General features: G+C 44.5%; 1 protein-coding gene and 1 long non-coding RNA gene across 5 annotated transcripts in view; one reads left to right on the forward strand and one right to left on the reverse strand.

The window, feature by feature from the left end:
• Positions 1 to 2,852: 2,852 nt before the first annotated feature.
• LOC109730121 (uncharacterized) lies at positions 2,853 to 15,663 on the reverse strand. The gene is made up of 3 exons (XR_012915131.1): positions 14,560 to 15,663; positions 13,679 to 13,817; positions 2,853 to 3,383 (listed from the first exon to the last, which is right to left on the reverse strand). It is a non-coding gene; the product is annotated as an uncharacterized LOC109730121 (long non-coding RNA).
• A 113-nt stretch (positions 15,664 to 15,776) lies between these two features.
• PAPSS1 (3'-phosphoadenosine 5'-phosphosulfate synthase 1) overlaps positions 15,777 to 20,760 on the forward strand; it is an 82,695-nt gene continuing 77,711 nt past the window's right edge. For 2 of the 4 annotated variants that reach the window (XM_012766265.3, XM_020284503.2), the window contains exon 1: positions 15,778 to 15,951. In XM_012766265.3, the coding sequence (XP_012621719.2) occupies positions 15,892 to 15,951 (60 nt within the window). In that variant the 5' untranslated portion in view covers positions 15,778 to 15,891. Of the gene's footprint in view, positions 15,952 to 20,760 lie in introns of all 4 variants that reach the window. The other 2 variants (XR_012915130.1, XM_012766266.3) reach the window with 2 other exon arrangements.

Genomic DNA, 20,760 nt, shown 5'->3' on the forward strand with positions numbered 1-20,760 from the left:
TTTTACAGAGTTTGGTCTTTTTTTTCCGCAGGATGGTGTAGGTCTTGCCTCTCATTTGATCCATGTCAGCAGGTGCTCACCTTGCACCTGCATGGAGCTCACACTTACACTGCATTTAAAATGTGCAGGGGCAGAGTCGCATATGTCAATAGGATGGGAAACTGAGGGACAGTGAAGAAGCCAGCCAGGCTCAGACTAAGCAGCGGGCTCCAGAGACCCTGCACTGAACTGCTCTACAGTTAGCTCTTCCTTTGCAGGGGCAGAAATGCTTAGAATTGCAGAAATGTTAAGGAAATAAGCAGTCAACAAATCAAAGCAAATTGAGATGCCATCATTTAGTAAGGCGATTCCTTAGTCCTTGAGACTACTTCCCACGAAGCCTTCCATTGCACCGACAGCAGGATGGATGCATAGTTCTAGCTAAGGAAAACACGTCTGAAAGAATCTTTGTTTACGGTGGAGCATCCAAACTTCACTGAGTAGGAATCAGTGATATAAAAATATTCAACTAAAACATCTCCTTCATTCTTCTGGCACTGAAATATGTTACTTCAATGACATTCTCTGAAGAAAATGGGGCGAGAAATCCAATGGGATTAAGGTGAAAAGTTGAAGACAACCAGCTCTGCTGGAAGGAGGACGACTGCAGTCTGGGAAAAAAGAAGAATGGAAAAATCCTTGCAGTTCCTAACAAGGAAAAGAGTTTAGTTTGGCCTCATCAAGTACAAATAGAACTTGGGTGGCAGAGAAAAGAAGCGAGGGAATGCTTCCACAGCGCTCTTCTCCCTTCTCCAGACAGAAAGTTCTGTTGCTTTGCTGCTTCTGCTTTCCGAACTGTTTTGATACTTTTTTACCCCCAAAGAACTATTTTAAAAAGGTCATCTCAGCATTTTTTTCCTTTTTATAAAAGAAATTTGAAAAATGAATAAAAAATATTTATTTTGGAGGGAATGATGGCAGGAGGGATGAAGGCAAGGGGACGGTCCCCTCCGGCCCCCTCCATCATCCCTGCAGCTGTGGTGGCTCTAGTAAAGGCTATCCGGTCACTGTCACAAATTTGATGCCAGAACCTTATTGGACTTGGCTGTTGTCTTCTCTTTAGCCACCGCGCTGTCCTGCGACTTGTCGTCCCTGCAGAATAGCAGCCCCTCAAGCAGGTACGTTTAACCCGGTGATTCCATGTGCATACTCTCTGATCTCGGCTACTCTCAGATTTTTTTATATGAAAGAAATGAACTTCCATGTTGTTTGAGTCCCTATTACTTTGGGTTTTCTAAAACTTGCAACCACATCTAAACCTAATTCATATAGTAAGAAAAGTTTTAATTTAAATGCAGTGACAAGCTATTAAAGGATTTTTTTAAAAGTTGAGGAGAAATTCATGGAATATAAAACTAACCACTTAAAAGTGAATAATTCAGCAGGATTTAGCACATGCACAGTGTTGTTCGGCCACCACTTTATCTAATTCCGAAACAATCCCACCACTCCAAATAAAACTGTCACTTGTTAAAGCAGTTTCTCTCCATCACCCATTGAGAGGTTTTAAGCAAAGAATGATGTGACTTGATTTGCATTTTCAAAAGTATTAAATTGGAGTAAGTGTAAGCTGCAGGATAAATTAGGAGGCAGAGGTGACAGGCCAGGCAAGAGACCACGGTGCTGAACAGGGAGCTGAACAGGGATGCCGAGTCCACGGGGTCAGGATAGGGTGTCATGGTGGATTTAGGGGGAAGGAGGTGACAGACAGCAGGAACTGAGTATGACTCACAGGCGTCTGGCCTCAGGTTCTGGGAGGAGCCAGTTATTGAGACAGGGAAGACTGTGGAGAGAAGAATAGATTTAGGGGAGAACATTTAAAAATTCAATTTTGTGCATGTTAAGTTTGAAATTTCTACATTAGGAAGACCAGATATCCTAATTATTTTTACCCATATTCCATTATAGTATCTATTATAGTATTCATTGCACAGCAGTAAGAGGAAACTTTTAAGTTTTGTTTTATTCCAAAACCATGCGATGATTCCACACCTAACTCCGAGTTAAAGCCATAGTCACGTCAATGACATAACCCTGATATTTCCCCCACCTCCAACCCACCCCCAATACCTCATCATCTCTGTTCCTTGCTCATTCTGTTCCACTGGACTCCCTGCTGTTCCTTGAACATGCCAACTCTGCTCTCACCTAAGGGCCTTTGCTGAGTCTCTTCCCTTGCCTGGAATGATTTCCTGCAAACAGCATTAATCTCTTCCTGGCCTCGTTTCCTTCGAGCCTTTGGCTACATTTCAGCATTTCAATGAGGTCTGCACAGACCACCCTATTTAAAATCTCAAATAAGGCAGTGTGTGGTGGCTCACGCCTGTAATCCTAGCACTCTGGGAGGCTGAGGCGGGAGGATTGCTCAAGATCAGGAGTTCGAGACCAGCCTGAGCAAGAGCGAGACCCTTTCTCTAGAAAAAATAGAAAAATTAGCCAGGCATGGTGTTGTGGGCCTGTAGTCCCAGCTACTGGGGAGGCTGAGGCAGGAGGCTCATTTGAGTCCAGGAGTTTGAAGTTGCAGTGAGCTATGATGATACCACGGCACTCTAGCCCAGGTGACAGAGGGAGATCCTATCTCAAAACAAATAATGAAATGAAATTAATCAAGAAATAGCAATATAGGCCTACAACTTTGAAATATGTAAATAGTTACCAGTGGAAACAGCATAAAAGTTGAAAGTGGTTTTCACTGGGAGTGGGATAGGGAAGCAGATGGTGGGAGGGGTAGGGAGTATTAGTTTTCATTAAAGCCTTTTAGTATAAGCTGAATATTAAACATCCTATACACATATTGGATGCAAATTGTTTATACATTGCAACTGTTTTTTCTTTAAGGTTGGATGGGAGGGAAAGAAAGGGGGATAGGACAGTTCTGTGTGGACAGTTCTTTCAGGAAGCTTTGCCTGCAAAGGGATGGGGCAGCAGCCCAAATAATTAAGGAAGGATTTAAACTGCAAAAAAAAAATTAAAGTAATAATACTTGGCTAACACATCAATTAGTGCAGTGTTTATAAACAAGAGCAAAGTCCGCTGCCCTACCCTTTCCAACTCTTCTTTTTCTGTTCATAAACATTTAGAGGCCGGCTGCCCTCAGCACGGTTGGGAGGAAGGCACAGGCCACGGGATCCATGCTGCGGCTCTGCCTCCTGTCTGCTCAGAGAGGAGCATTCCTTGTCCTGTGAGCCAGCAGACTGCCTCTGGCACAGTTATCTGTCCAGTTCTTCCCACCACCCAGCGCTCCAGAAGGAAGGTGTGCCCACAGGGGAGCCGGCCACATGCACAGAACTCTCTGCAGAATCCTGTGCTCTCTCAGAATCACAAAATCCTTGGTAGGAAAGTGCCTGTGCAAAGGTGAAAGAAAAAGAACTCAGTTTGCAGCATAGCTGGACGTGAGAACCAAATCCACTGGGGGCTCTGTGGCTCATGCCTGTAATCCCAGCACTGTGGGAGGCCAGGGCAAGGGGGCTGCTAGGGCCCAAGGGTTCGAGAAAAGCCTAGACAACTTTGTAAGAGCCCATCTCTGCAAACCATGTATCAGATAATAATAATATTAATAATAATATTTAGCAAATATATCTATGTGCCAGACACTATTCTAATCATTTTATTTGTATTATCTAATTTTCTAACCATTTTATTTGTATTATCTAATTCACCCTCATAACAACCCTGTGAAACTGGTAGTGTTACTTCCCCTCTTCCGCAGAAGGTATGACCGAGACCCTGAAAAGTTAAATAGCCCAGCCAGGGGTGCAGAGCTGGTAGGTGGTTAGAAACGGCATTCAAATACAGGGAGTCTGGCTCCAGAACCTGTGTGACCACTAAGCTGTACTACACACCAGATAAATTCCTTAGCTGCAGAGGAGGGAACAAACTAAACAGCCTGGTTTGTTTATTTTGACCATGAAAATATTTGTTTTTCTGTGCCTTTCATATAGACATAATTTTGACAGCTTACAGTATAACTTTCATCTTGATTATGTGGTAATTATTAGTTGTTTTGTTAAGGTTTCATTCATATTGATCTTTTTATGAATAGGATCTAGTTATGCTTAGGATACACACTCTAAATTTTGACTGCAGGACAGGGAGGTGTCTTGGCCACAAACTAGATTGATCAAATAAACCTTCCAACTGAATGGTTTTTCGAGCAGGTTTGGCAAAAGACATGTGTATAGTGAAGAAAGATTTTATTTCTAAGCATTGGTAGAGTATTCCCTTAGGAAAAAACGGTTAATATTGCACAACTAGTATTTCCCACGGCAGTTTTGAGATATGCAAGGAAATCTTTTAGTTTGGGGGTTGATGGAGCCTTATGCAAAAGCTCATATTTCAGATTCTAAAGACAGATGTTTCAGTTACTCTGTGTGTGTGTGTGTGTGTGTGCGCACGCATATATGTACCACGCTATGGCTTATCTATGAGTGAGATGACAGTGACAATAATAATTATTATTATAATAAAAATTGACCATTGGTGCTATGAGCCAGGATCTCTGCCAAGCAGAAGAGTGGATTAAAAATGAGATTTAATAAAAGACATTGAATGCTGCTAAGACGTCAACGCACATACATGCTGTCTGTAGTGTACCGGGGCAGGATGCCATAGATTGAAAGGTAAAGAGAAGAGTACACAGCAGGTGATGCTACCTTACAGTGTCGAAGGATCTTTCTGCACAATGGCTGTCAGGACAGCCTCTCCCCATGGGAGCAAATGCCTTGGTTGGGTGGACGTCTGGGTGACTTCCCAGGGGGAAGCCACTCCCCCAGTTGGCAGCAGCCCTTAGAGACTTCAGTAGCGGGAGGCTTGTAGTGGGGGACAGTCACGCCCCTGAACAGGTGAAACAACGGAAGAAGGTGTGGGGAGGAGGTAAGGGCTTGTGATCGTACCCTCCTGTGGTCCCCCAGTGTCAGCGTACGAGCACTGACTTGTTGATTTGTGCGGAGAATGCTGGAAATACTCTCGGTGCACACAGCACAGGGATTTCACAAGGCCTGTAAAGCCAGCGACTAAGGCCATTTGAGAGGCCTCAGTTGAGAAGAAGTTGGAAACGTTTGGATTCAGGTGCAACCAGATGTCAGCATGAGGTGGATTTAAACCCCTTTGGAGACTATGTAGATGCCTGGGTGTGATTTCACCTACCTTCTCTACTTTCCCCACACCTTTTTTCCCTGAGGCAGATTACTGTGGCAGAGAGCTGCAGGCAGGCAAGCTCCCACTGAAGTAACTGTACTAGCTAAGACATTAGCCTCCCAGAATCCTGCAGATGCTGGCAGATGACATCCCTGACATAAGTCAGAGATGAAGGACTTTATTAATGGCAGCAAGAGCAGTTACATGAGTTTCAACATAGCCTGTGCCTGGTCCCCAATCCCCAATCCCACAGGGAGTCGCGGGAGGCTGGGCGGAGCTGCACAGCAGTGGTGTACACAGGAGAGGAGCCCTAACACCTCCGTGGCTGTTTAGGCAGCAGCGAGCCAGCCACACTTTGTCTGGAGGGAAGCAGGCACAGTGCGGGACCTATGAGGCATCTCCCGATTCTCCAGACTGCCGGCTGCACAAGCAGTTCTGAGCAGTGGCCCACGCGGGTTGGGGCATTGGGAGTGCCGTCTAGGCTTTGCGATTTCAGCACACTTTGCAAGTATGTAAGAGTATCAGAAGCTCGTGGTCGATGGCCTCTCAACAAAGAAAAAGCCCAAACTTCATTTTCAGTATTCAGCCGGTCACGTGCTTGTTGGCTATGACACAGTCTCTGTGTCTCTGTGAAAATTATATTCAACTCAAAGCAAAAACTCAAGGATGAGCTACCTAGAGCCTCAGTCCTGGGACATCCTAGAAGATACTGAGACAGGGCCCCTGCAATGCTGCTGTGAACCCTGAGTCTAACCAGGCCTCCCTTAAGTGAGCTGGACATGAGCAGGGCCCTGGGTGTGGAATTCTGCAGTTGTTCTCTTTCTAGGGCTGGGGAGTAGGTACTATTCTCTTCCTTTCCCCCACCCAACCCTACCCCCTCAGAGATTGCGTAAGGAACAAGTTGGAGAAGAAGGATTGGACTAACCTTACCAGAGCTGGGGTGTGGGCGGGGGGAAAGAATGATCAATTAAGAAAATCCTAATAACACCAGTAGAACTAATTTTATAGGCAAGCTTAACTCATAACCTTTGCATAAAAATGTGTGTGTCATGGTAACTTATTATTTCTGACAAGTTGTCTTTGTGATTTTTTTATATAGTCTACCATATCATTTGTGAAATAGTGAAGCCTGTTGTCTTCTTTTCTGACTTTTTTGTCTTTGATTGAATTGTCTTGTCTTTCAGAGTGAGATTAATAAAAATGGGTAGAAGAGCCAGCAGTCTTGGAGACGTTGCTTCCTCCTGTGAATCCGCAGTCTGGCGCCGTCTAGTGGAGATGGTTCACTCCAGCTTAAATAGCGACAGGAATGATTCAGGGTCTGTATTGAATGGACTCCAGAAAAGCATCACTGATTCCAGGAAATTCCTGGCGGGATAGTGCCAGCATAGTGTTTGCCCAGTTTGGGAATGTTGAGTGGGGCAATTACTGAGCAAGCAGGATTCAAACTCTATCTCCCCTCTGGATTTTGTGCCATTTTCCTGCCTGGCTTTCCCCTCCAACTGTGTCCCCAACTTCAAAACAAGAATCTTACTCCCATCTCCCCCATTCTACACGCAGTGGGGGTGGGGGTGGGAGGGTGGATGGAGCACAATGTCCGTTCTAGAGTCTCAAGGTTTGTGGCATCCTGGGTGTGCTTTCACAAGGCTTTACTAGATTTATGTATTTTTTTTTTTTTTTTTTTTGAGACAGAGTCTCGCTTTGTTGCCCAGGCTAGAGTGCCGTGGCGTCCTAGCTCACAGCAACCTCAAACTCCTGGGCTCGAGTGATCCTTCTGCCTCAGCCTCCCGGGTAGCTGGGACTACAGGCATGCGCCACCATGCCCGGCTAATTTTTTCTATATATATCAGTTGGCCAATTAATTTCTTTCTATTTATAGTAGAGACGGGTCTCGCTCAGGCTGGTTTTGAACTCCTTACCTCAAGCAATCCGCCCGCCTCGGCCTCCCAGAGTGCTAGGATTACAGGCGTGAGCCACCATGCCCGGCTAGGTTTATGTATTTGTAAATTTTTTCTCTCTCCTTCTAATATAAGCTTGAAAAAGTTGAGGATTTTTATTTTATTCACAGCCCTATTACCAATGAGCAGAAGAGCCCCCAGCATGCAGACACTCAAAGATATTCATCGAATAAAATGAGTGAATGAGTATTGAAATCTTCTATTATATGGTAGATTGAGATGGGGGTCTCGCTCTTGCTCAGGCTGGTCTTGAACTCCTGAACTAAAGTGATCCTCCTGCCTCAACCTTCCAGAGTGCTAGAATTACAGGCATGAGCCACTGCACCCAGCCATTTGAGATTTGTCAACTTCTTCCTATAATTCTATCAATTATGTTTTATATTTTAAAGTCTCCTTTATCAGGTGCATACAAAAACACCATGTTTTACATATAGTAATGTGTGCAAAGACAATTTGTGGTTTTGATGAAATTGCTATTTTCAGATGTTAATGACACCTAAATTAAGAACATAGAATAATTTAGAGCAGGAAAAATCCCTTGAGATAAATTCATCCACTTCTGCCCCCTTATCTTACAGATGAGAAATAGGAGGCCCATAGAAGTTGTGTGGTTTACCTAGGTTGTATAACTGGTTGACCACCTAGAATCCTAGCAAGTTATTTCCACTCAGTATGAAGGTCTCCTTTGAATTACAGGCAAGCCCATTATTTAAAAATATAATGTTGGCCGGGCGCGGTGGCTCACGCCTGTAATCCTAGCACTCTGGGAGGCCAAAGCAGGAGGATTGCTCGAGGTCAGGAGTTCGAAATCAGCCTGAGCAAGAGCGAGACCCCATCTCTACTATAAATACAAAGAAATTAATTGACCAACTAATATATATAGAAAAAATTAGCCGGGCATGGTGGTGCATACCTGTAGTCCCAGCTACTCGGGAGGCTGAGGCAGAAGGATTGCTTGAGCCCAGGAGTTTGAGGTTGCTGTGAGCTAGGCTGATGCCATGGCACTCACTCAAGCCTGGGCAACAAAGGAAGACTGTGTCTTAAAAAATAAATAAATTAAATAATGTTTAGTGACTGATCTTATGAAATTCATTATTTTGGGGCTTTTTTTTCCTTAAAAAATGATGATGTTAATCACAAAGAAATGCTTCAGATGACATTTGTAAGTGATGTTTCAAAGTTTCTTTCAGCCTTATTTCTCTTATCTTGTTCTTTGTTCAATTAAGTCCCCCTGGTGGAGAAGATACGCCTTCACAATTTTGCCGAATTGCTGATAAAAACTGCTTGACTGAAGGTATAATTTTCTTTATAGAATTGACATAGAAATCTTCTGGCAAGTCCAAGAGATTCGAAATGGGTAGACCTCATCTCCTCATTTCATCACTTTGGGGGGTAGGATTTCAATATCTGAATTTGGGGGGGTGAACACAAATATTCAGACCATAGAAGCATTATCTATCGGTTTCTTACTATGGAAAGTGAGGCTGTATCTCTCTCTCCTCTCTTACTATCATCACACACACATACTCATCCTCTTACCCCCTCAACCTCTTCATCTAGTTCTATTGTAATTTTGTTAAAGTTTATATTCGTAGTTTCCGTTATCATGGCTAAGAATGTGTGTTGTAGAGCTCAGCCATGTAGTGAAACTATTATTACCCTTCCTTTCAGCACAACATTCTTCCCCTGGATATTTAGGTATGTGTTTATACATATGCACATGCACATGTGTGTGTATATGTACAATTTTCCTTGTGGAATTTTTAATTGTTTTTTCCTTCTTAAAAAGCAGTAACTTCTTGTGTAAAAAAAATTACAGAAATATGTCCATGCTTCTTTTTGTTTTTTCTTCAAGAATATGTCACGTGTGGTTACAGTAAACACTGCTGGTGCCCTGTCCATGTCCCCTCAAGCCTTAATATTGCAGCAAATGCCATTCTTTTTTTTTTTTTTTTTTTGAGACAGAGTCTCGCTTTGTTGCCCAGGCTAGAGTGAGTGCCGTGGCGTCAGCCTAGCTCACAGCAACCTCAAACTCCTGGGCTCGAGTTATCCTTCTGCCTCAGCCTCCCGAGTAGCTGGGACTACAGGCATGCGCCACCATGCCCAGCTAATTTTTTATATATATATCAGTTGGCCAATTAATTTCTTTCTATTTATAGTAGAGACAGGGTCTCGCTCTTGCTCAGGCTGGTTTTGAACTCCTGACCTTGAGCAATCCGCCCGCCTCGGCCTCCCAAGAGCTAGGATTACAGGCGTGAGCCACAGCGCCTGGCCTGCAAATGCCATTCTGACTTCAACTTGAGTGCCTGTATCCCTTCGCACGAGGGCTTTCTTTGGGACGGTGTTCTTTCCGTTTATGTGCCTTGCAATCCCAAAATGCCAGGGGATGAATACACCCTAAGAGTATCCTGGACTGATGACTACTGGAGGGAGATGTATAAATACTCCAACTCCCTTCCCTCTCAGGTGCTACAGTCAGAGGCAAATGTTCAACACTGTTTCTCAGCGTTCCCCTGTGGGGTTCAGCTCCAGTTGCCCCTTGACGTTTGCTTGGTAACATGCCACTGGCTTCCTTCCTGTCCCTGCATCACCTTCCCACCTTCCTAATGGTATTTCCTAGAATCACCTCCCAAACAAATCACCTGTACTAGCACCCTTCTCTCCAGGCCTGCTTCTTCTTTATTTTTTTGTTTTTTAAGAAATCTAAGTTATTATATTTATAATTAACAAGATTTTTTTTTCAGGCCTGCTTCTTACACAATCCAAACTAAGACAATTAGTACTGAGCCCTTCTAATTCTATCACGTTATAAGGTACAGGGTATCTGGCATCCCGGTTTCGGAGATGCTAAGATAGACCAGTGAACGTAGGTGGCGTCAGCTGAGTCCTCCATGACAAAGTTCCCTTTCCTACCTTTTACCTACTATGTTTTAGCACCCACTGATGACCATGGCCTGTATCTGTCACCTCACAGGTGCTTAAAATGCTGTTTTAAAAATGCCAATATTCCTCTGCATTCGCTAACATTGTTCTGTCAGTACAAACTCCTCCCTCATCAATGGTTTGATTACCCTGAAAGGCAGTTTGCATAGAAAAGATAGGATAAATGTGTCCTTTTTGATGACTTAGTTTTCTTAAGTGGTTATCAATTTAATCCCAAACCTTTTCCCTGTTGTCCAAACCATTTTCAATATGGTTACTGCCAGCAGACACTCTATCCAATTCATCTCTTTCTAAAAGAAGGTTTTCTGAGGGCTTCTAACCTCACTAAGAGCCTTCTCACGGGTTGCCCACCAGACCCAGCTTGCAGGAGTCATCCCTTTGGCTGTCTCCTGGGTGGAAATCCTTACTTTCCGGACGCCATGTCTTTCTACTTTCATTTTCATGGAGTATGTCCTCCAATATATCCTTGAGAAAGGGTGTTTAATAATTCTAAATTCTAAGTTGGAAGTACTTTTCTTTCAGAGCTCTGAAGATATTGTTCCATTTATCTTCTTTCAGTGTTTTTTTCTTGGTATCTTTGAATTCGTTTTTATTTCCAAATGTTCATGAACTTCTCATTTCCTTGGAAGCTTGTAGGATTTCCAAACAATTCGAGACTGCTGGGGAACAGTGATCTGAAATTTCACAGTGCTATGCTTTGTGTGCTTGATTTTTATCTGCTGAGCTGAATATTCAGGGAAGGACTCAGGCATTTTAGTTCTAGAAAATTTTATTGACTAATTTTCATGGTTATTTCCTTCTGTGAGTTTTCAATGTTTTTCTTCCTGGAACTCCTATTATTTGGATGTTGAGTTTCCTGGACTGTTCTTTTCCTTCTTTTAAAAAAATTCTCCTTTATTTCCCATCTCTTGGGCTTTCTGCTCTACATTCTGGGTAATATCTTCACCTTCTCTTCCATTCCTGCTATTATGTTTTTAATTTCCAAGAGCACAAGTTTGTTTCCTGAGTATTTATGGCATTGCCATCTCACTGGTAAATCAGTATGTATATCTCAAATAACTCCTTTAACAATATAATAACACTGCTATTATCACACCAAAAAAGTAAGTTTTCAATATCAAGAATTCAGGAACTTTTCAAATTTCACATATGGCCTCATACATTTTTTAAAAAGTTTTTTTTTTGTTTGAATTCATATTCAAATATGTTCTATACATTTCAATTGCTTGATTTTTCTCTTAGGTTTTATTTTATTCTTTAGTTTTTTCTCATTTCCCCCCTCTGTCTTTGTTTTTTTTTTTTTTTTTTTTTGAGACAGAGTCTCACTTTGTTGCCTAGGCTAGAGTGAGTGCCGAGGCGTCAGCCTAGCTCACAGCAACCTCAAACTCCTGGGCTCAAGCAGTCCTGTTGCCTCAGCCTCCCGAGTAGCTGGGACTAAGGCATGCGCCACCGTGCCCGGCTAATTTTTTCTCTATATATTAGTTGACCAATTAATTTCTTTGTATTTATAGTAGAGATGGGGTCTCGCTCTTGCTCAGGCTGGTTTTGAACTCCTGACCTCTAGCAATCCGCCTGCTTTGGCCTCCCAGAGTGCTAGGATTACAGGCATGAGCCACCACGCCTGGCCTCCCCCCGTCTTTGAATTATTGAAGAATCAGGTCATTCATAGTATAGAGCTTTCCACAGTTTGGATTTGACTGATTGCATTTGTCAAATGCAAATTCACCGCTCCCTCTTTCCTCTGCATTAACTGTAAACTGATGTTATAATTAGTCCTAACGACTTGATTAGAATCAAGTTTGATTTTTTTTGTTTGTTTTTTGCATGACTACTTCATCAGGAGACAAAAAAGTAATGATGATCTTTATTTCCATGATGTTAATAGATGTTGAGGATCATTGTCTTTATCCATTATTTCAGTAAAGGGTGTAACACGGTGATGTTATAATTCTATCATTTCTTCTTTATTTATTAGCTGTACTTCTTTTTTTTCTTTTTATTTTATTTTTTTATTTTTAATCAACATTGTTAGTGTCCAAAGTGATTAGCTGTACTTCTATAAAGAGAAATTTTCCTTCATCAACTTTTTGCTTACATGATGTAACAGTCCAAGGAAAGCAGAGTAAATGCTTAATTTGCTCCCTTTATTTGCCAATTTTTGAAATAAGTTGGTTTATTAACATTCTTCAGTGACAATAAATTCTTCTTTTTATTTTTTTTATTTTTTTTATTTATTTTTTTTTTTTTTGAGACAGAGTCTCGCTTTGTTGCCCAGGCTAGAGTGAGTGCCGTGGCGTCCTAGCTCACAGCAACCTCAAACTCCTGGGCTCGAGTGATCCTTCTGCCTCAGCCTCCCGGGTAGCTGGGACTACAGGCATGCGCCACCATGCCCGGCTAATTTTTTATATATATATCAGTTGGCCAATTAATTTCTTTCTATTTATAGTAGAGACGGGGTCTCGCTCTTGCTCAGGCTGGTTTTGAACTCCTGACCTTGAGCAATCCGCCCGCCTCGGCCTCCCAAGAGCTAGGATTACAGGCGTGAGCCACAGCGCCCGGCCTCTTCTTTTTAAATTATCATTATGTACACCTAGATTGAAACTTATTTGATATGTTTTAATATCCTGTAGTTATTATCCCTTTAGTGTTCTAATTGCCCTATCTTTGACATGAGAAAGTTTCTTTTTTTTTGAGACAGAGTCTCACTTTGTTGCCTAGGCTAGAGTGAGTGCCGTGGTGTCAGCCTAGCTCACAGCAACCTCAATCACCTGGGCTCAAGCAATCAGCCTAGCTCACAGCAACCTCAATCACCTGGGCTCAAGCAATCCTTCTGCCTCAGCCTCCCGAGTAGCTGGGACTACAGGCATGTGCCACCATGCCCGGCTAATTTTTTCTATATATATTAGTTGGCCAATTAATTTCTTTCTATTTATAGTAGAGACGGGGTCTCGCTCTTGCTCAGGCTGGTTTCGAATTCCTGACCTCAAGCAATCCGCCCACCTCGGCCTCCCAGAGTGCTAGGATTACAGGCTTGAGCCACCGCGCCCGGCCGAGAAAGTTTCTTTAAATTGGTTCCTGAGTTTGTTTGACATAGTCCTAGTAGTTTTTTTTTTTTTTTTGAGACAGAGTCTCACTCTGTTGCCTGGTCTAGAGTGCCGTGGCATCAGCCTAGCTCACAGCAACCTCAGACTCCTGGGCTCAAGCGATCCTCCTGCTTCAGCCTCCCGAGTAGCTGGGACTACAGGCATGCGCCACCATGCCCAGCTAATTTTTTCTATATATTTCTAGTTGACCAATTAATTTCTTTTTATTTTTTTTAGTAGAGATGGGGGTCTCGCTCTTGCTCAGGCTGGTTTCGAGCTCCTGAACTTGAGTGATCCTTCCTGCCTCGGCCTCCAAGAGAGCTAGTATTACAGGCGTGAGCCACCTTGAGCGGCCCCTAGTAGTTTTTGATAATTTTTTTGTTTCTGGTTGACAAGATGTTTCTGGCTCATTTGCATGGCCCATATCTGGTACCATGAATTTGAACTGATAGTATCAGTGTAAACTTATATTTTACCTTAAAAAACAGTCTTAACTAAGATTAGAAGTAAGGGCTAACTTACTGCAGTGAGCAGTTCCAGATCCCCGATTGTGATATCTAGACATCACTTTCCTTTAACAAGGACTCTTGGAAAAATGGCTGATTTCAGAAGTGGCACTGTTTTCTCATCTGATGTTTGGGATCCTCTTCCAAGCTCATTCCTGTTATTGGAAGAATTCAGAATTATATTGAAATTCAGTTCTACATATAGACCCCAGATTAGGAATTTCCTAGACAAAGCTTAAGAGAACCATTGACATTTTCAATTGGCAAGTAACCAGATCAGATTTCCATTTTAGAAATACTACTTTGACAGCAGGGTCAAGAATGGTGTATGTGGCAGGGATGTGGAGAGCAGCAAGTGAGAGAATGTTTAGGGAATGGGCTTAGTGATGATTCAGGTTGGATACAGGGAGGGCCTAAGACAGTAGGCCAAGGCAGTGGCTCACTCCTAGCGTTCTCGGAGGCTGAGGTGGGAGGATTGCTTGAGGTCAGGAGTTCAAGACTAGCCTGAGCAAGCACCAGACCCTGATTCAGTACCCAGCTGGACTTTGAAGTGTTACCACAGATCTTGGGCTCCAGGCTTGGCCCATGTGATAGAGAAAGATGACAGATACTCAGCAAGTATGCATGGAGAATCTATTGTGAATAAAGCTTAAGGGTGCAAAGGAAAAGTACATTTCCAAAGGGGAAATGGGTCTGTCTCTGCAAGTGGAGAAGACACTGTCTACTTTGATGTTTTTCCTTTTATAGGTTAGTAGTTTAGGTAAAGGTTAGTTATAATTATTCATAACTATACATCACTGTTTTGGGGACTGAATTCTTTCCAAGTATGGACATGAGTTACAGGTTATGTTTCAGTCATTTTTTCTAGCATACGTGTGGTGGGAAAAGTGCCATAACCTGGTGGTCAGTGTTCTATGGCCTGATTAGACCATTCTTTAAGATTGAAATAACTGCTTCCCCTGGTTATTTTTCTGTAACGATTTCCTCCTTATTGTTTTTCTATAACGGCTTTCTCCTTCCTGTTTTTCTGATTTCCATTACCTCTCACTTGTTTTTTTGTCACTAATACCATATCTACAAAGAAATAATAAAAAAAAATTAGCCAGGTGTGGTCTACTTAGCCAGGTGTGGTAGCCTGTAGGGGATGCTGAGGCAGGAGGATGCTTGAGCCCAGGAGTTTGAGTTTGCTGTGAGCTATGATGATGCCACCACTGCTCTCTAGAGAAAAATAAAAAAAGACAGTAGCAGCGGGTTCAGTAAGCAGGCTGATTTGCTTGCTACTTAGAGGCAGCAGTCTCAGGTCGTGGTGTGTGCCTGTGTGGTGGTGTGTCACAGACGGGCAGAGCTGCAAGAAACTCTTGGTGCCAGAGGTACCGTGGAAAAGGGGGCTCAGAGTACGGGTGGTGCGGGTGAGAGGAGATGACCGTGAGGACGCTCTCCCGCCCCCCCTTCTCCCAGGAACTGGCTCTGGAATAATCAGGCGAATGGGGAAGTGCTCTCTCTGGGCTGGTTCCGGCCTGGGTCACCCGCGGCCCTAGAGCCAGATTCAGTCCTCCGAGGATCTCTCGAGTAGCCGGCAACACAGGAGTCCTTTTTCGGCCTAGCCGGGTAAGAAGCATCGCACAGACATCCCCGATTCGAAGCGAGGTCTCCAGGCCGGGAAGGAGGCACCTTGCCGTGATCACCAATCCCGCTTGAAAAATGGTTGCTGTCGAGAAAGGGGGCGTTGGCTGATTTTTCTTTTCAATTTGTGCGTTGAGTGGAACTTTAAAGCGAGTGTAACGTGGTGCGCGAACCGCTCAGTCCATCGGCTCTCCCCTTTCGGAGGTTGGATAACATTTCTACGACGCGGCCCGGCTGACCCGACGCAGGCGGGGCGGACAGGAAGCGGCCTGGCGCGCGGAGGAACTCAGGGGCCGCAGCCCACGTCAGCTTCCCCCCGACGCAGCCCCCTCGCCCTGCGCGTGCTCGCTCCCGACCGGCTCACGCAGGGAAGCTGCACGCCCGCTTCCCGGGCCCCGCCCCTTCCTCAGGATCGGGGCGGAGCGTCGCGCGCGCTCCCGTCGGGCCGAGCGCGGAAGCTTCGCAACTTCCCAGCATGCTCTGCCCCGGACTCAGTCCGGAGCCACGAGCACGAGCACGAGCACGAGCACGAGCGCACGTCAGCGCGCGCCCGCCCTGCTGCGAGGAGACCCCGCCGGCCTGCCCCGCTGCGCTACCCTCGCGGCCATGGAGCTGCCCGGGAGCCTGTGCAAGAAGGTCAAGCTGAGCAACGACGCGCAGAGCTGGGTGAGCGCGGCGCGGGGCGAGGGTGAGCGGCCGCGGCGGTGTCGGGGCGTCCGGCCGCCGCTCGTCGCGGAGCCGCCGCCTCCGTCCTGCCGCGTCTTCTGCATGTTCCGGGGCGCGGGGGCCGGTTCCGGGCGGCGGGCGGCTGCGGGGTGCGGCCCGACCCCGCGTCCCCGGGGAGAGCGCCCTGGCCCGGGCCGCGGCCCGGTCGGACCGGAGGGGCACCCTCGCCGCGGGGTGGCGGCGGCGAAGCGGCGCCGGGCGCGGGGCTGCGGGCATCCTCGGAGCGGCCCGAGCGTCTGCGGCGGGGGCGGCGCCTCCCGCGCGTCCGGGTTTTGCGTGGCGGCGCCGGCGCTGGCCCGGGTTCGGTTCCGTCCCCGCGTCTCTCCGCGTCGGGGCTCCAGGGTGCAGGCAGCGCCCGACAGCGCGCCCATTCACGGGCCGAGGCCGCCCGGACTGAGGGTCTTTGTGTCTCCGCGCGGAGTCGGAGCGCCGCCGCGAGCGGGAGCGTCGGGGACTGCAGGCCTGCTGACAGACAGGCTGGGAAGAATGGTGGTCTGGAACGTTCGGCGACAGCTGCCAGTTGGCCTTGCCGGGCGCCGTGTCCTCAGGAGGCTGCTTCCTTCCCTGGTCATGCTGTGACACGGAACAGCCGTGTCCTCGGATTGGAAGTGGAGAGCGGGGTCCAGCTTTGCAGTCTGGAAAGGCCCTGGTTTTAGGGTTAGATGGACATGTTTTTTTACAGTCCAATAGCATCATGAGGTTTCAGTGCTTTCTTTCCAAATCATTACTTGCCCTTGATGAGTCAAAGAAAAGGAAAAAACAAGAAGCTATTTCGGGCAAATGGTCTTTTGAAATCATTAATTTACTGTATCTGTTATCATCAAGGATTGTCCTGCGATTCCTTTCCTTTCAGTTATTTGGCTCCTCCACAGAAGGTGAGGAGGGAAAGGAGATAAAAGGTGGGTTAGAACAATGGGGAGAACGCTGGACTCCTGGCCCGGTTGCCATTTATTAGTCGTGTGATCTTGTGACTTGGCTTATTGGAACCTCAGCTGACTTAGGGGTATAGCAGTGTGAATTTCACAGGGTAGTTTTGATGAGGAAAGAAGGTAATCTGAAAGTGCAGTGAAACCACTACCTTGAAACTGAGACTGTGTTGCTTCTGTCACCTTAAGGTATGTCATGGTTAGGTAAATATGATTGGCTAAGTCAGGTATTTATAGATAATTTCAGTTACCCTGTCCATTTATTTACTCTGTTTGCCAAATTAGTGTGTATTCTATGTGGAAACCTGTGCTAGACATGGAGACAAAAAATGTGGGACTGAGTGCTTGCCTTCTGGTTGTTCATGCTCTGTGCTGGGGTTGTAAGTGGCATTTGCCAGGTGATGAATATGCCTTTGCAGACCACAGTAAGTGATATTAGGAGTTTTATTGTAATTTAGATGAGAAGTTAGTTTGGTGTGGGAGTCTGGGGGAGGTTTAGTGGAGGAGCTCAGATTATTTCTGAGGCAGATGGGAACTGTGTGAATAAGAGGTGAATAATAAGAATTATTATTTTTTACTCCAGGAACAATGAAAGAAACTTGTTTGACTACTCTGGGGTGTTCTTGTTGGGGAGTGGAGATAAGATTGAATGGGTAAGGTGGAGCTAGGTTATGCTGTTGCCTCGTTTGGCAGTAGAGTTAAGACATGATTTTGTGGGAGATTTTTGAGGGGGTTAGAATTTTTAATTTTCTGAGCCTTGCAAGTCTTTTTTCTTCTCTTTAGAACACCCACTACCTCTTCTTATATGCTTAAATCAGCTGCTGGGGATGCAAATGTGAAGAACTCACACTCTTAAAGTTCTCATCCTGGGATGGGATTGGTAATCCAAGAACTGTTTGCTGAAGAAGTGTAGACGCTGTTAGAACCTCGATACAGAAGCCTTAGAGCCCAGACAGGGTTATAGTGAGGTTTAAATAAATTAATAGATTAGTAACCTGCCTGGCACATGAGCACTGTTTATATTCTTGTTATTGTCATTCATCCACTGTGAGGGAGTGAAGGGCTGGGTAAGGTGGCAGTGGGAACAGAGGAGTGGCTGCATTGAAAATATTTAAGGGGAGGTGTGGAGGGCCTGACTAGATTTAGGGGATGCAAAAGGGAGAAGTGTTAAAAGATGATCCTGAAGTTTTGATCCTTGGAAGTGGGGAGGAAGGTTATTACCTGTACAGAAATTGGGAAGTAGGTCTGTGGCAGGGATAAAGGAGATAATAAACACTGAAGGAGGCCAGGTGTGGTGGCTCAGGCCTGTAATCCTAGCACTCTGGGAGGCTGAGGCAGGTGGATCCCTCAAGGTAAGGAGTTCGAAACCAGCCTGAGCAAGAGCGAGACATAGTTTCTACTAAAAAAATAGAAAGAAATTAATTGGCCAACTAAAAATATATAGAAAAAATTAGCTGGGCATGGTGGCGGGTACCTGTAGTCTCAGCTACTCGGGAGGCTGAGGCAGGAGGATCGGTTGAGCCCAGGAGTTTGAGGTTGCTGTGAGGTAGGCTGACACCATGGCACTCTAGCCCAGGCAACAGAGTGAGACTCTGTCTCAAAAAAACAAAACAAAACACTGAAGGTGAGTTTACTGTGTGCCATGTACAGTTTGAAATGTTGTACCTAAATTAACTCATTGGATTTTTTGCGATATTTCTAGGGTAGATATCATGGGAGACAGTGGTTAAAAGTAAGGACCCTGGAGCTGGACTACCTGGGCTCGAATCCGGGCTCTACCATTTATTAAACATGTACCCTTTGGCTGGTCAGTTAATTTCTCTATGCCTCTCTCTGCTCATTTATAAAACAGGAATGGCAGCCTCACATGGATCTTACAAAGGTTAAAGATGTTAACTCTTACTGTTTTCATCCTTTTTATCACGATTAGTATCTCTAGTTTATAGATGAAGGAACTGAGGCACAGAGATGTCATAGAGCTTGTTACTGATGGATCCCGTTTTAAGCATGCTGCATTTGAGGGACTGAATTAATGGAGATAGTTTATAGAAATAGAAAAATGAGACACTTATGTAATTCAAAATTTTCTAGAGGACACGTTGAAAAAGTGAAAAGAAACAGGTGGATAAATTTCAATAACATATTTTATTTAACCTAACATATCCATAACACTGTCATTTCAGTATGAGTTTAATAATGTCATACTCAGTGTAAAATCATTAATAAGATAATTTATCTTTTTTTGTACTAAGTCTTTCAAATCTGAAGTTTTTTTTTTTTTTTTTTTTTTTTTTTTTTTTTTTACACTTAACACATTTCAATTCAGACTGGCCACATTTCAAATACTCAGTAGGAGCATGTGGATAATGCAGCTATAGAGATTGAGTTAGGTTGATGTTGGAAGTAAAGATCTGGTGGCTAAATTTGCATTAGAGAATATAGAGTAAATGTGAGACTAAATACTAAGCTTTGGGTAATATTTCCTGCTAAGGATCAGGTAAAGGAAGTGGATTCATGGAGACAGTAGGTAAAGAGAGAGGAAAGTGTAGTGTTCCGGCTCTGGGAAACGTTGGAGTTACAGGAAAATTTCTCCATGTATTTACCAGAATAGTAAAAGAAAAATCAAGAATCTCCTTTCCCTTGGAGCTTCATTTTACCTCCCTCTGACAAAGCATCAGATGGAAGGAGTATCATTCTCTATCCAATTGAATCTCTCTCCAGTGGGACCCAGTGTTCATCTGCTCTTGGGATGCTCCCTTAGCTGTGCTGAGGGAAATTTGGGACACTCATTTCAGACCCAGCTGTTGTTCACCCATTTCGTGGAGTTGTTATGGGCTGAACCCCTTGCCTTGCAGTGGAGTTGGGTTCTGCTGCCTGAGGCAGAGTCCGATACCTAGTGTGACATTCAGAAGCATAGACAGTCTCGTTCAGGTTTGCTTTGCCATTCTGCTCTCTCATCGCTCCCCAGATTTCCATAGCTCAGCCCAACATTCCTTCTATACCTATATATACCTATACCTTCTATACCTATACCCAACATTCTGTATACCCTATAGAAGGTATATACCTATACCTTCCTTCTATACCTATACCCAACATTCCTTCTATACATCCTCACGGTTTTACACAAGACTTCCTTCTGCCTGGCCTGTTACTTTTTTCAGGGGGTAAAGTCTTTAGAGCCTTGTGTTATTTTAGCTTAGCTGTGTGAAATGTGTGGCCCTCATGTGCACATATATTCAGTTGCACGTGGACTGAATTGCTCATGCACCTCTGTGTTATATTGCACTCTCTGCTACTGTCATGTATCATGGAATTGTAATTCATTATAGATGTTTTGTGTATATGTTGTGCTTCTGATATAACAACATGGGGATGAGGGGCAGGGTGCAGAGTAGCTCAGGTGCTTCTGATATTAAAAATCCTTAGATAATTTATTAATATTTTAGCACAGCTTAAGTGAGGGAATAAGCTCCATATGTGGTACGATTCAGATTACAGTTTTGTCATCATCAGGGTGATCTTGGGCATGTTATTTAACCTCTCTGTGATTCAATATCCTCATCCATAGTAATGGGGATAATAAAACATACCTCACAGTGAGGCTAGCAGTGCATACCTCATAGGTTATAATGAGACTCAAATAAGTTAATATATTTAAAGCAGTGTGATTACTGGCCCATGAACACTATTATTGTTGGTATTTATTAGTTCATCAGATATTAAATACCTACTTTGTATGTGCCTTTGTTCTAGGTGCTGGGATGCAGCTGTAAAAAGACAGAAAAGGGTTCTGCTCTCATGGACATTACATTCTACCTGG

The sequence above is a fragment of the Microcebus murinus genome, chromosome 27 (assembly GCF_040939455.1).
Source record: "Microcebus murinus isolate Inina chromosome 27, M.murinus_Inina_mat1.0, whole genome shotgun sequence".
Classification (NCBI taxonomy): domain Eukaryota; kingdom Metazoa; phylum Chordata; class Mammalia; order Primates; family Cheirogaleidae; genus Microcebus; species Microcebus murinus.